Here is a 13962-nt window from a genome sequence, read left to right as displayed (position 1 = left end):
TGACGGAGGGGGCACCGCTGCCGCTGCTGCGCGGCAGGTGGGGAAACTGAGGCAAAAAGCCCACGGAGAGGTGAAGGAGGTCGAGGCCCATCCGTGCCGTCCTTCGAGCCACCCCACGGCGTCGCACGCCCGCAGGTCCCAGCCTGCCCTCCCGCAGCGGAGCCGGCAGCAGGGGGAAATTCCAGCGCGGGAAGCGTGCATCAGGAGGTAAAGCATCCCCTCCGGAAATAAATCCGTGGTGAATTTCCCTGTTTGCCCACTTCCAACACCAGCCCCTTCCCCGCTCCCCAGCACCGCATTACGCCTCCGGGTAATACAGTCCCCCGGTCCCCAGAGCGGGAGACAAGACCTGAATTCCTAATGCGGAAAAACAAGCAGAGAAACCAAACGCGTGCGGGTTTTTTTTGTTGTTTCATTGTTTTTTTTTTTTCCCCTGCCTGGGAGGGGAACGAAGCCGGGAACGAAGCAGGAGGTTATTCCCCTCCACTGCTCCGGGCCGGGCGGGGAAGGGACAGGGCGGATCGCAGCCGGAGAGGGCGGCTGGGCAGCGAAAGCCCAGAGCCTTGTTCGCTTTGGCTGCCGGCCAGGAACAGGCCTGACTTTTGCGCTGCCTCTGAAATGTGCAAAAATGTGCAATTTAACCCCCCGGGGCGTTTTTTCTTCCCCGCTCTGCACCGTGCCGCGCTGTCCGCCTGCTCCCGCTGGGGCAGCCGGGGCGCGAGCGATCCCGGGGCTCCAGGGAGCGGAGCAATTCCCTCCGGGGCGCTGCGGCACGTGCCTGGGGCAGGGGCGAGGGTTTCCACCCTCGTTTCCAAGCTATCCCGCGTGGCCCTGGTTTCCCCGTTTCTCCCGGACAGATGCAGCGAGTGGCCCAGAGGCACCAGCTTGGCCTGGCTCCGCGGGGGAAAGCCGGGCGCCCCAGTGCGGGATTCGGGGAGGGGGCATTGCAGCCCCCGGGCGCATCCGGCGCCCCGAGAAGCGGTCCGGCGCCCCGCAGCTCGGCGTCCCTCTCCCCTCAGCGTGTGCCGGTGGATCCCAGCTCCTCGGCTGCCCCCGTGGCGTTGCACGAGCTCCTGGGCTCCGAATCACCCCGGCACCGGGATGGACAAATGGATGGCTGGATGGATGGACAGAGGAGTGGATGGACAGCTTAATTGATGGAGGGAGGGATGGAGGGAGGGATGGAGGGAGGGATGGACAAATGAATTGATGGAAAGACTGAGGGTTGGTTGAATGGACCAACAGAGGGATGGATAGATAGCAGAACTGAGGAATAGAGAGATTGATGGATGGACAGAAGGATTGCGGGATGGACAGATGAATGGATGGATAGAGGGATGAATGGATGGAAGGATCAAGGGATGGACAGGGGGATGGATGGATGGAGCGTGGGATGTAGGGGCGGGATGATGGATGAAGAAATGGAGGGATTGATGGATGGAGGGGGCAAGGGAGGGACTGGAGATTCAATGAAGGGACGGACGAGTGGAGTGGGGGGTGAAGGGACAGTGAATGATGGAGGGCTGGGTGGAGGGATCAACGGATGGATAAAGGGATGAAGGGAGGGATGGAGGGTTGGATAGACGGACAGAGTGAGGGATGGGGGGTTGGATGAACGGACGGATGGACAATGGGACAGATGGCAACGCGTCATCTGAGGACCGGGGAAGGCTGGAGCCATCCAGCAGTGCAGGACAGACGCCCCCCGAGCCACCCGGAGCGCCGCGGGGGAGGGCTGCGGAGAAAGGGGCCCTTTAAGGCCCCCCCCCCGGCGCGGCCCCTTTAAGACCCCCCTCCCCAGGCGCGGCCCCTTTAAGCGCGCCCCCCCCGCGGGCGGCGCCGTGGTGTGCGCCAGGCGGCCGCGCCGCGCGGGGGACAATGGGGCGGGGGCGGTACCACTCGGGCGGCGGAGGGGGCGGCAGGAAGTGCCGCGCCGCGGCCCCGCCCCGCGGCCTCCTGCCGCCCCGCCCCGTCGCGGCGGGGCGCGCGCTGAGGCGGCTGCGGGCTCGCTCCCCTCCGCCGCCGCCGCCGCCCCCCGGTACCGGCCCGGCCGGGCACCGGCAGCGCCCTGCGGCTGGGTGAGGCGAGCGGGGCGCGGCGGCGGCGGGCTCGAACCGGGGCCTCCCGCTGCGGGCGGAGCCGGAGAGCGGCCTCGACCGCGGGTCCCTCTCAGGGGCAGAGCCGGGGGCGGGCTCGAACCCGGGTCCTTTGAGGGGCAGAGCCGGGGGCCCGGCTCGAACTGGGGTTTCCCGTTGAGGGGCAGAGCTGGGGGGCAGCCTCGAACCCGGGTCCTGCTGCTGGGGGGCAGCCTCGAGCCGGGCCCCTCCGAGGGGCTGAGCCGGGGGGCAGCCTCGAGCCGGGGTCCTGCCGGGGGGCAGCCTCGAACCAGGCCCCTCTAGGGGGGCAGAGTCGGGGGGCAGCCTCGACCCCAGGCCCCTCTGGGGGGGTGGGGGCAGAGCCGGGGGGCAGCCTTGAACTGGGCCCCTCTAGGGGGGCAGAGCCGGGGGGCAGCCTCTACCCCGGGCCCCTCTGGGGGGGTGGGCGCAGAGCCGGGGGGCAGCCTTGAACTGGGCCCCTCTAGGGGGGCAGAGCTGGGGGGCAGCCTCGAGCCCTGATCCGTACAAGGGGCTGAACCGGGGGGCAGCCTTGACCCTGGGTCCCTCTAGGGGGGCTGAACCGGGGGGCAGCCTCGAACCCGGGTCCCTCTAGGGGGGCAGAGTCGGGGGGCAGCCTCGAACCCGGGTCCCTCTAGGGGGGGCAGAGTCGGGGGGCAGCTTCAAGCCCGGGTCCATACAAGGGGCTGAACCGGGGGGCAACCTCGAACCCGGGTCCCTCTAGGGGGGCTGAACCGTGGGGCAGCCTTGACCCTGGGTCCCTCTAGGGGGGCTGAACCGGGGGGGCAGCCTCAGGCCTGGGCCCCTACCAGGGGCTGAACCGGGAGGCAGCCTCGAGCCCGGGTCCCTCCGAGGGGCAGACCTGGGGGCCGGCCTCGACCGTGGGTCCCGTGGGGGCCGGCCTCGAGCGCCGGTGCCCCCGTCGCAGCGCCGCGGGCAGCCCCGCTGGCCCGGCCCGGGCCGCCCCCCAGCCGGGCCATGGCTTGCAGCCTGAAGGACGAGCTGCTCTGCTCCATCTGCCTGAGCATCTACCAGGACCCGGTGAGCTTCGGGTGCGAGCACTACTTCTGCCGGCGGTGCATCACCGAGCACTGGGTGCGCCAGGAGCCCCAGGGTGCCCGGGACTGCCCCGAGTGCCGGCGCACCTTCGCAGAGCCCACCCTGGCTCCCAGCCTCAAGCTGGCCAACATTGTGGAGCGCTACAGCGCCTTCCCGCTCGACGCCATCCTGGGCGCCCAGCGCAGCCCCTTCCCCTGCAAGGACCACGAGAAGGTCAAGCTCTTCTGCCTCACCGACCGCGCCGTCGTCTGCTTTTTCTGCGACGAGCCCGCTGTGCACGAGCAGCACCAGGTCACCAACGTGGACGATGCCTTTGAGGAGCTGCAGGTGGGTGCGCAGTGACACCAGGACGCCCGGGCCCGTCTGGGGTGCTGCTCCCCGTCCGGTTCCCAGCGGTGTCTGTGTATACGTTTGCTGGAGCGTTCACTCCTTGGCGTTCCTCCTTTCCTCCCATCTGTGCATTTCTATGGGGCTGGAGTGCTCTCCCCGTGGGATGCTGCCATCTATCCATCTGTCTATCCATCCATCTGGAGCTCCGGAGAGCTGCTCCCTTGGGATGCCCCTGTCCATCCATCCGTGTATTCCTGTGGATGTGGAGCGCTGTGGGATCTCCCAAGGAACTGGAGCCCGCAGTCCATCTGCCCCATGCTCCCACCCAGGGGCCCAAAGCCCCCTGTGCCTCGGGGAGGCTTCCTCCATCCCGGAGGCTGTGGAAACGGGTCTCCCACCCGCGTTGTCCGCAGTGGAGACCCAGCTCTGGCTCTGCCTGCGAGCAGTGCCCGCAGCACCGTCCCTCCGGGCTCCCGGTTCAGCCTCAGACCGGCCGTGCCAGCAGGGACCCAACGCTGCATCCTCTTCCCATTGCAGCTCCCGTCTTTGCTGGGCGTATCCCGCTATCCGAGGGACGCGTCGCCCCGCACCTCAGCTCTGCTGGCGGGCGCCCGAGATCCAAATTGGCGCTTGACTCGTGTAACCCTGCCGGCGCGGAGGAGCGGGGCTTTGGGAGGCGCTGCCGGCGCGCTGCCGCTTCCCGCTCCGGTGGAGACCTTTCTCCTCGCGGTGCGGCGGCAGAGCGAGCTGGCGCGCGCTGGGTGCCGGGACCCGCCGCCGAGCGCCGTGCTCCCCCTAAACCCGGGGCGGGCTTTGGGGAGATCTGCTTTCCCCTGCGTGTGTGTGTGTGTGTGCAGCTGGGCAGGGGCCAGCCACCGACCTTCGCGAGCCCTGACTCATCCCTTTCCAGCTGGTAGCGCCCGTTAATACCTTATTAAAGATTCATGGGGCTGGGACGCAGGGCCCCGGGGGGCCTCGGCTGCCTCTGGGGTGGGCAGGGGGGAGCGACGGCTCGCAGCGGGGTGGATTTTTGGATGCCTTTGCTTCTGGGCTATGAAATATCCACAGTTTCTGCTCCTCAGGCCGCTGCAATGCCCGGTCGCCTCCCGTCCCTCCACGGGGCTTTTCCAGCCTTGTCCCCGCTCTGTTGGGTCCCGTCCGGGGCTCAGGCAGGGGAACTGGCTTCGCTCCGTGCTGGCCTCCGCCGCCCGCTTGGCGTCGGGCACCCGGGGGCCTCGGTGCGGCTCTGGCACCGTGCGCGGCTCCCGTTTCGGGGTGGCCGGGGCTCCGCGCCGGGATCTGACCGCCCGCCTTGCCTTGCAGCGGGAGCTGAAGGAGCAGCTCCAGGGCCTGCAGGAGAGCGAGCGAGGCCACACCGAGGCCCTGCACCTCCTCAAACGGCAGCTGGCCGAGACCAAGGTAAGCGTGGGGCCGTCCTGCCGAGCTGGGGCCATGTCCGTCTGTCCATCCGTCCGTCCCCTCTTGCGGGGTGGGAACGCAGCCGGATGGGCTTTCCCAGCACCACGGAGACTGTGAATGGCCCCGGCCGCCCGCCCTGCCACCTCGCCAGCCCGATTTTGGGAGCTGTGTCCCACCGGAGCTGTAGGGGCTCCCCCTCCACAGGCTCCCCAGGCCCAAAGCCCCGCGGATTCACTCATCTGCCCAATTTTTTTCCTTCCCCGTGGCGCTGTGCCGTGGCTGATGAAGCCATATATCAAGCTGATTCCTGCTCTCTCCGCCTGCTCTCCCAGCTGCAGCACCCTATCCATCACTCCCTGCGATTTATTTCTTTATGAGCTGCTTTTATTTAGCTCCTCACTCTTCCTGCTTGCTTAGGAGTTCCTGGGAAGGGGCCATTCGTTTGCAGCCAGGCTCCCATCTTTTTAAGCAGCAGCTGCATTTTCTCTCCGTCTCCGCCGGCGGTGGGGCAGGGGATGGGTTTTCTATAAGGCGGCATCCCTGGGAGCTGTGTCCCGGCTGCGGGACATCCTGCCGGCCCCGGAGCTTTTGCAGTGGGTCGGGGGCTCTCTGGGGAGGTTTTTCCTCTGAAATTAAGCTCCAAACGGAGGGGAGGAGAGGGTCGGGCAGGGCAGAGGGATCTGCTCCCTGCAAAAGTGCCCGCAGGGGCGTAACGTCCTGCCTGCAGTCCTCGGCCAAGAGCCTGCGGGTGACCATCGGGGAGGCCTTCGAGCGGCTGCACCGGCTGCTGCGGGAGCGGCAGAAGGCGATGCTGGAGGAGCTGGAGGCGGACACGGCGCGCACGCTCACCGACATCGAGCAGAAGATCCAGCGCTACAGCCAGCAGCTGCGCAAGGTGCAGGAGGGCAGCCAGATCCTGCAGGAGCGCCTGGCCGAGGCCGACAAGCACGTCTTCCTGGCCGGCGTCGCCTCGCTCTCGGAGAGGTGGGTGAGCCGGGGGGCCGGGGCCGGCCGCGGCGCCTCCGCCGCCCGCCCCGGCTGACGGCGCTGCTCCTGCCCCCAGGCTCAAGGGGAAGATCCACGAGACGAACCTCACCTACGAGGACTTTCCCACCTCCAAGTACATGGGCCCGCTGCAGTACACGATATGGAAGTCCCTCTTCCAGGACATCCATCCCGGTAAGGACGCCCCGAAGCCCCGCGGCGGGCGCTTTCCTTTGCAAAATTTCGCGTCCGAGTCCGGAGAGGCGGGCGGGGGGCCGCGGGCTGACCCGCCGCGCCGCTCGCTCTCGCAGTGCCGGCAGCCCTGACGCTGGACCCCGGCACGGCCCACCAGCGCCTCATCCTCTCCGACGACTGCACCATCGTGGCGTACGGGAACCTGCACCCGCAGCCGCTGCAGGACTCGCCCAAGCGCTTCGACGTGGAGGTCTCGGTGCTGGGCGCGGAGGCCTTCGGCGGCGGCGTGCACTACTGGGAGGTGGTCGTCTCCGAGAAAACCCAGTGGATGATCGGGCTGGCGCACGAGGCCGTCACCCGCAAGGGCAGCATCCAGATCCAGCCCAGCCGGGGCTTTTACTGCATCGTCATGCACGACGGGAACCAGTACAGCGCCTGCACGGAGCCCTGGACCCGGCTCAATGTCAAGAGCAAGCTGGAGAAAGTGGGCGTCTTCCTGGACTACGACAAGGGTCTGTTGATCTTCTACAACGCCGACGACATGTCCTGGCTCTACACCTTCCGGGAGAAGTTCCCCGGCAAGCTCTGCTCCTACTTCAGCCCCGGGCAGAGCCACGCCAACGGGAAGAACGTGCAGCCGCTGCGGATAAACACCGTCCGCATCTAGCGGCTCGGGACCGCCGCGCCGGCACGGGGCGCAGCTCGCCCCCAGCGCCGGAGCGGGGCGGGAAGCGGCGGCCGGCGACACCTCGTCCCCGCCGCCCGGCCCCAGCCCGCCCTTTCCCTGCCCACGGCGGGGCTGGATGCGGCCCGGCCGCCCCGTCTCTGCCGTCCTGTGCTTCCACGCGGCCGCCGGCTCTCGCGCCCCCCCGCGCGCTCCGGCCCCCGCAATAAAAGGGTGATTTTTGGCCCGGGGGAGCTGGGCTGGTGGCGCCGTTTGCTCCCTACGGCAGGGTGACGCGGGGCGGGGGGTGATTGCGGCACAGGGAATTGCTGGGCGGGGGGGAGGGTGCGGCGTGGGGGGAACTGGGAGGGGACTGGGCAGCATTGGCGGCACTGGGAAGGCACCATGGGGGGACCCAGGAGGCCTTACAAGCAGTGGGGAGGCACTGGAGGAGCTGGGAAGCACTGGAAAACTGGGAGGGCTCTGAGCAGGCACCGGAGGGAACTGGGAGAGGGGAACTGGGAGACTGTAGGAGCTGGTAGGGCACTGAAAAGGTGCTGTGGCGGGAACTGGGGAGAACTGAGAGGGCACTGAGGGAGGCACTGAGTGGCAATGGGGAGAGCTGGGAGGCACTGGTGGTACTGGGGAGAGCTGGGCGGTACTGAGATGCACTGGGTGCACTTGGCACTGGAAGGAACTGGGATGCACTGGGGCAACTAGAGGGCATGGAGATGCACGGAGCGGGTCCTGGGAGGCGCTGAGAGGGCGTGGGGGTGCGCTGAGGGGATGCACTGGGGGCACTGGGATGCACTGGGAGGCCCTGGGGCGCGGCGGTTCCCCGCCCGCCCGCTAGGCGGCGCCGCGGCGCTCGCTGGCGCCACCTGCCGGCCGAGCGGTCGCTGGCGGCGCATGCGCGGTGGCGCCCCCGCCCCGCGGAGCTGCGGCTGCGGGTCCCGCCGCGCCCCGCACCCAGCCCCCGCTGCTCCATTTCCGCGCAGGCGCAGTCAGGCGCGAACGGTCGAGCGCCGAGCGGCCGATGGGGGCCGGGCCTCCGCCGCCATCTTGGGCCGGGCAGCGGGGCCGCCGGTACCGGGCTGGAGGGGGCGTTGTGGGGCCTTGGGGGCGGCCGTGGGGCTGCGAGTTGCCCTGGGGGGTTTGGGGGGTCTGTGGAACCTGGTGTCATATGGAGCCTATGGGGAGACTGGGCGGGTTATGGGGTTCTGAAAAGTCTGTGGGGCCCAGGTGTGCACAGGGAGGGTTATGGGGCTCGGGGGGGGGGCGACTGTGGGGCTCGGATGTGTGGGGGGTGTTTTGGGGCTCTGGGAAGCTGGAGGAGCCGTGTGTGTGTGTATGGGGGCAGTTGTGGGGCTCTGGGGGAGCTGCGTGAGCTGTGTGTGGGGAGTTATGGGGCTCGGGGGGGAGGGCTGCGAGACCTAGATGTGTGTGGGAGAGAACTGTGGGGCCTGCAGGGGGCTGTGGGGCCAGAGGGTTGTTACGGGACTCTGGCGTGCGTGGGGCACCTGTGAGGGGTTGGGGGGGCTGGAGGGGCTGCAGCCACTACAGCCCCCCGCGTGGGCTGCGGGGCTCTGAGGAGCTACGGGCCCCTGGCGGCTCCTTTTGGGGGGGGGGGGGGCCGGGGGGCCACGGGGAGCCGGGGGGCGGCGCCGTGGGGCTGGCACGCAGCCCCCTGAGCCGGCCCCGGTGGCAGGCGCGTGGCCGTGCCGCAGCCATGGAGCCGAGCGGCGGGCGGAAGGAGAAGCCCAAGGCCAAGGAGCCGGCGGCCCGGCTGGAGAAGGCTAAGCAGAAGTCGGCGCAGCAGGAGCTGAAGCAGAGGCAGAGGGCCGAGGTGAGCCGTCCCGCGGCGCCCCGGCGGCGAGGCGCGGCGCGGGCGGGCGGGAGCCTTTCCCCCCCTCCTCCATCTCTTTTTCTCCGTGCAGATCTACGCTCTCAACAGAGTGATGACAGAGCTGGAGCAGCAGCAGTTTGACTCCTTCTGCAAGCAGATGCAGGCGTCCGGGGAGTGAGGAGCCTGCTCCGCGCGCCGGGAGGCAGCGCCGGGGCTGCGTCCCCGATGCTGCGGTGCTGGCGCCCGACGGCGACGCGGGACGTGGCCGAGCGGCGTGCTCCCCGCGAGGGCGCGTCCCGCCTCGGCGCTGCCTCCCTCCCTCAGCCCCTGCCTTCGATGCTCCCTCATCTGGCGTCTGCCTCCTTTTCTAACACGTTCTCTATTTATTACTTTGGTTTGGAAAATAACTTTTTTTTTTTTTTAATAAAAGCTGTGGTTATTCCACGCTTCTCGTGGGCCTCTGGTCACGCTGACCGGCGCTGCCACGCGGTGGCTCCAAGCGCCAGGGTTGTACCGCCACCTTCGCGGTGTCGCGGGAGGGCAGCTGGAGCGGTGCCGGTGCTGCCCCGATGGAGAGTGCGGCAGGAGAGCAGCGTCGCTCCCCGCCGGCTCGCCGGCGGCTTCGGGACGACGCGGCAGAGCAGAGAGCGAAGGAACGTGCTGGGAAGGCAGAGAACCGGTGCGAGCGGAGCGGCGAGGTGGCGGGAGCGTCGGTGCTCGCTTCCGGCACCCGCGAGTAGCCGCCCGAGCGGGGCGGAGGGTGAAGCTTAGCCACGAGACGGGGCCGAACGTCGCCGCGCGGCTCGGCTCGCGGGGTTTGGGGGCTCCGCGCGGGCTGAGGAGCGTTGGGACGGGGAGCTCGTGCCGTGTGCCGTGGAGAAACCCGGGAGCAGATGAGCGTGGCTGCGGTCTATTGTCTAAGAGCTGAGCCGATTTTTTTTTTTAGTGCTGTTTTGCCTGAGAAACGCAGCCTTGGCAAAGGGATTCTCCGCGGGGAGGGGGGAAAGCAGGTCTCCCCCTCGCCGTGCGCGGATCCGGGCCGCGGGGAGCTCCTCCGCGGCGGCGTGCGCCAGAGCAGCTGCGGCGGCCGCCGGCTCCGGCTCGCCTCGTGCCGAGCGCGGGGGAGAGCCGAACGAGAGCGGGCTCCCCCGGGGCTCAGCGCCGGCGCCGGGAGGCGGCCGCTCTCCGGAGGGCTGGCGCTGCGTCCAGCTCGCAGCTGCTAGCCGCGGCGCCTCTCCGGGGGCTTTCGCCGGAGGTTTGCTCCGGCTTCCTCTGCTGCTCGGCGCGGTGCGAGGTTTGACCTTCGCTTCCTTCCTCCGCCCACGCGCGCGCTCCGGCCGCTGCTCTCCGGGCGCGCACAGACTCGCACATGGCAGCGCTGCAGGTTTTCCTCCATATTTATTTATTTCCAGAAAGTTCGAACCGATGGTTTTTTCGAGCCCCATTTTCTGTTCCTTTGACCTCCGCTCCCTCCCACCCCGTCAAGCGAATGCAGGAAGGAAAAAAAAGAAAAAAAAAAGGACGTGTTCAAGACGCATTTCCCTGCGGCGAGGGGTAAAAAATAAATACCAAAATGCTCCCGGTGCCTCGGGGTCAGCTTTTAAAAGACGTGGGACTCCGGGGCTGCCTTTTTTCCCACCCTCTAGAGACCCGATCGGCGGGTTTCCCCCCAAACCTGCGCGCGGGGCCGGGTCCGTGCCCGCCGCCTTCCCCTGGGAGCTCTCCCGGGTTTCAGCCGGGGTTTCGGTAACGCGAATCGGAGCGTCGCCCGCCCGGCGCGAGCCCGGCGGCGGGTTTGGCGGAGGGGGGGGGTTGACGAAAGGCCGGGGGAAGGGGGGAGCAGGGGGGGGGCGGCGAGAGAGCCCAGCGCTGGCGCGGCAGAGCGAGGGAGGCGAAAGCTTTACTGAGGACGCGGCGGCCGGCGCGGGAGGAGCCTCTCGCCGGCGGCTCGGCCGCGCCGCGCTCACACCTTGCAGCTCCACACGGCGAAGGGGAAGAAGATGTACGAAGCGGCCCAGGCGAGGTAGTAGAGGGAGAGGACGGAGGAGGGCGAGAAGAGGACGGCGGCCACGCCGCCGGCGTACACCGCCTTCTTCCAGAGCTGCGACTCCAGCACCTTGTCGTGCGGGTAGAAGCCCCGGTCGACCATGAAGAGGATCATGACGGCGGCGGCGACGCGCAGCAGCGTGAGGTGGCCGCCGGTGAGCAGCGAGGTGCCGGCCAGCAGCGCCGAGGCGTAGGGGCAGGGCAGCCCGCGGTACGTGAAGGGGATGCCTGCGGCGGCAAGGCGCGGCGGCGGTGAGGGGCTCGGGCCCCGCGCCGGCGCCGGCGGAGCCCCCCGAAAGCGTCCCCCCCACCGCCGCGGCGCCCCGTACCGCTGGAGAAGAAGCAGAGGCGAGCGAAGACGGCGAGCACGTAGGCGACGGCCAGCAGCCCGTCGAGGACGCCGCGGGTGCGCAGCAGCAGCGCCGTGGCCAGCCCGAAGGAGGTGAAGTCGGCGAAGTCGTCCAGCTTGGCGCCTGCGGGGAGCGAGTTGGGGCGGGCGGACGGACAAACGGCCGCGCGGACGGACGGACGGACGGACCGACCGACCGGCGGGGGCGACTCACCGAGGGCCGAGCAGGCGTCGAGCCGGCGGGCCACGGCGCCGTCGGCCAGGTCGAGCAGGAAGCCGACGAGCAGCAGCCAGCACGAGTAGTCGTAGCGCCTGGGGCGAGGGGGGCGAGCGGGTGGGCAGGGGGCGGCGGGCGGGCGGGCGGGCGGCCCCCCGCGGCGGCGCGCGCGGGCCGGAGGGCTCGAGCCCGGCGCGCCGGCCGCGCTCACCCGTTCAGGCTGCAGAGCACCGAGCAGAGCCCCATGACCAGGTTCGCCGTGGAGAGCGCGTTGGCGGCGTGCTGGCGGGCGAGCTCCAGAGCCCGCGCCCGGCCCGCCCGCTCGCTCGCAAACAGCTTCTTCGCGCGCCGCGAGATACCTGCGAGCGGCCCGGCGGCGCCGTCAGGGGGGCAAAGTCCCCCCCCACCCCCGGCCGCCGCCGCCGTGCCGCTGCCGCCGCGCCGGTCCCGGGCGCCCCGAGGCGAAACCCGCCGCGAGCTCCTCCTGCGTCGCTCCCGCGGCCCCGGAAAACCTCCCGGCGGCGGCGGCTCCGGCTGGGGCGGCGGGTGGGGAGCGAAACGGGGTGTGGGGTGGGGGGGGAAATACCCCAAAAAAAAAAAAAAAAAAAAGGAAGAAATAGCCAAAAAAAAAAAAAAAAGAGCCAAAACCACACCGAACCCGAGCTCCGGCCAAAGCCAACCCCGGCGTTAAGCGCTATTTGTCTTATATACCTATAGGGCTACACTCTAGAGCAAGCGTTAGGGCTCATGTCCTACTAGTGTGTTTTGCACCCTGCCTTTGCCGCGTCCCCCAAGCCGGGCAAGTTCCTGAGCCTCTTCATCTGAAAGAAAACAGCGGGTCAGAGCGAAACACAGAGCCGCGCGCCGTCGCCGGGCGGCCGCCGCCGCGCTCCCCCCCGCCCCGGCCGCGGCCGAGCGCCGCCAGGACCCGCCGCCTTCCTTCGCTCGCTTTTTTTTCCTTTTATATATATATATATATATTTTTTTTTGCACGCGTTTCTGCCTCGCGCGGCCGAGGCCCGATTTTTCCACGCGGCGGCCGGGTTGGGTTTTTTTTTTTGTTTTTTTTTTTTTTTGGTGGGTGCCGCCCCCGTCTCCCCGCGGCGGCGGGCGCTTTCCCACCCGCTCCGAAAAAAAAAAAAATAAAACCCTCCGGCGGCGGGCGGCGGGGATGGGAACGCCGCCGGGGCCCGTTACCGACCACCTCCGCGCGACGGGCTCTCGCCGCCGGCGCCGGTGTCACAATGTGCCGCCCCGGCGATCCCCCCCCCCCCCACCCACCACCACCCTCCCCGTCCCGGCTCGTTAGGCCCGGGCCCCGGGCGGCGTTTTCGGCTCTTACCGGCCGGCGGCGACACCGTCCACATGGCAGCGACGCCGGCGCCGCCGCCCCGCTGCTCTCCCGCGACGGCCGTGTTTCTATTTCGCAGCAGCGCCGCGGGGGGAAACTGAGGCACGGCGGCGGTGGCGGCGGCGGTGGCGGCTCAGCCGGGCGGGCGGGCGCCGGAGCGGCATTATATAAGGAAAGGCTTTCCCGGGAGCGAGCTGAGTCACCCCGCCGGGGGTGGGTCCAGGCCAGAGGCCGCGGGGGCTCGCGGAGGCGCCTGGCACCGCCGGCGGCAGGGGAGGAGCCGCCGGGGGCCCAGCGGCATCGCCGGCGGCGGAGGCGGCGGGGGGGGGGTCCGTGCCGCCGCCGCCGCCGCCGCCGCGGGAGCTGCAGCCCCCGAGCGCGGCGGGGTCGCCGGCGCCGATAAGCGCCGATAAGGGCGCGCGACGGGCCGAGCTCGACGGCGGCGAAGGCCGGCGCAGCCGCGGCGCCTCGTGCCCGGCGCTCGCCCGCGGCGGGGGGCGCCGGCCGGGCAAAGGTCCCCCGGCCCGGTGACGACGGGGCCAATAAAACTATACAGCCCCGGCGGGCGGCCGCGTGATCGCCGCAGGAATTTTCCACTGGGCTTTATCTCGCCCTTTAGCCGGGACGCCCGGGACGCCCAGGGCCCCGGCGGCGGTGGTGGTGGCGGGGCGGGGGGGGGCTGGGGGGCCGCCGGACGCCTGGGCCCGGCCGCGGGGTCCCCGTCAAAAGGGTCTTTGTTCCCCGGTTGCGAGGCGACGGGCGGCGAGAGGAGGCGGCGGGGCCCGGCCGGCGCGGAAAGGGGCAGCGATGAGCCGCCGCCGGGGATTTTCCACTGCCGGGGACCGGCCAAGGCAGCTCCGAGGTGCAGCCGGGCTCACGCCCGTCCCCGCGGGACCCGGCGCCTCCGGGTGCAGCCGGGCTCGCGCCCGTCCCCGTGGGACCTGGGCGCCTCTGGGTGCAGCTGGACTTGCACCCGTTCCTGCAGGAACCTGGTGCTTCTGGGTGCAGCCGGGCTCGCGCCCGTCCCCGTGGGACCTGGGCGCCTCTGGGTGCAGCTGGGCTTGCGCCCGTTCCTGCAGGAAACTGGTGCTTCTGGGTGCAGCCGGGCTCGCGCCCGTCCCCGCGGGACCCAGGCGCCTCTGGGCGCAGCCGGGCTCGCGCCCGTCCCCGTGGGACCTGGGCGCCTCTGGGTGCAGCTGGACTTGCACCCGTTCCTGCAGGAACCTGGTGCTTCTGGGTGCAACCGGGCTCGCGCCCGTCCCCGCGGGACCTGGGCGCCTCCGGGTGCAACCGGGCTCGCGCCCGTCCCCGCGGGACCTGGGCGCCTCCGGGTACAGCCGGGCTCGCGCCCGTCCCCGCGGGACCCGGCGCCTCCGGGTGCAGCCGGG

At 69.9% G+C, this 13962-nt stretch overlaps 3 protein-coding genes across 7 annotated transcripts; 2 read left to right on the top strand and 1 right to left on the bottom strand.

Annotated features, from left to right (window-relative positions):
* The first annotated feature begins 2777 nt into the window (after nucleotides 1-2777).
* Nucleotides 2778-7024, top strand: TRIM62 (tripartite motif containing 62). Of its 2 annotated transcripts, none has more exons than XM_062593245.1 (5): nucleotides 2778-3500; nucleotides 4827-4922; nucleotides 5628-5906; nucleotides 5986-6101; nucleotides 6218-7024. In XM_062593245.1, the coding sequence occupies exons 1-5, from the start codon at nucleotides 3093-3095 to the stop codon at nucleotides 6993-6995; spliced, it is 1677 nt and encodes a 558-aa protein (XP_062449229.1). In that variant the 5' UTR covers nucleotides 2778-3092; the 3' UTR covers nucleotides 6996-7024. The 2 variants fall into 2 exon arrangements, with proteins under 2 accessions (XP_062449229.1, XP_062449230.1); XM_062593246.1 differs by having other exon boundaries at nucleotides 5650-5906; nucleotides 6218-6867.
* Nucleotides 7025-7749: 725 nt separating this feature from the next.
* On the top strand, nucleotides 7750-9055 carry SVBP (small vasohibin binding protein). 3 transcript variants are annotated; one of them, XM_062593612.1, is made up of 4 exons: nucleotides 7750-7851; nucleotides 8474-8611; nucleotides 8703-8797; nucleotides 8923-9055. In XM_062593612.1, exons 2-3 carry the CDS (start codon nucleotides 8495-8497, stop codon nucleotides 8787-8789), a joined length of 204 nt encoding a protein of 67 aa, XP_062449596.1. In that variant the 5' UTR covers nucleotides 7750-7851; nucleotides 8474-8494; the 3' UTR covers nucleotides 8790-8797; nucleotides 8923-9055. The 3 variants fall into 3 exon arrangements, with proteins under 3 accessions (XP_062449596.1, XP_062449594.1, XP_062449595.1); XM_062593610.1 differs by having other exon boundaries at nucleotides 8703-9055; XM_062593611.1 differs by lacking the exon at nucleotides 7750-7851 and adding an exon at nucleotides 7958-8007 and having other exon boundaries at nucleotides 8703-9055.
* A 1437-nt stretch (nucleotides 9056-10492) lies between these two features.
* Nucleotides 10493-12879, bottom strand: TMEM269 (transmembrane protein 269). Of its 2 annotated transcripts, XM_062593609.1 has the most exons (6): nucleotides 12566-12879; nucleotides 11935-12044; nucleotides 11435-11582; nucleotides 11221-11318; nucleotides 10987-11130; nucleotides 10493-10885 (listed from the first exon to the last, which is right to left on the bottom strand). In XM_062593609.1, exons 3-6 carry the CDS (start codon nucleotides 11467-11469, stop codon nucleotides 10575-10577), a joined length of 588 nt encoding a protein of 195 aa, XP_062449593.1. In that variant the 5' UTR covers nucleotides 11470-11582; nucleotides 11935-12044; nucleotides 12566-12879; the 3' UTR covers nucleotides 10493-10574. The 2 variants fall into 2 exon arrangements, with proteins under 2 accessions (XP_062449593.1, XP_062449592.1); XM_062593608.1 differs by lacking the exon at nucleotides 11935-12044.
* Between the last annotated feature and the right edge of the window lie 1083 nt (nucleotides 12880-13962).

The sequence above is a fragment of the Rhea pennata genome, chromosome 22, assembly GCF_028389875.1.
Source record: "Rhea pennata isolate bPtePen1 chromosome 22, bPtePen1.pri, whole genome shotgun sequence".
NCBI lineage: Eukaryota > Metazoa > Chordata > Aves > Rheiformes > Rheidae > Rhea > Rhea pennata.
The sequence above is the reverse complement of the archived record's forward strand: the minus strand, read 5'-3'. Positions and strand labels throughout refer to the sequence as shown.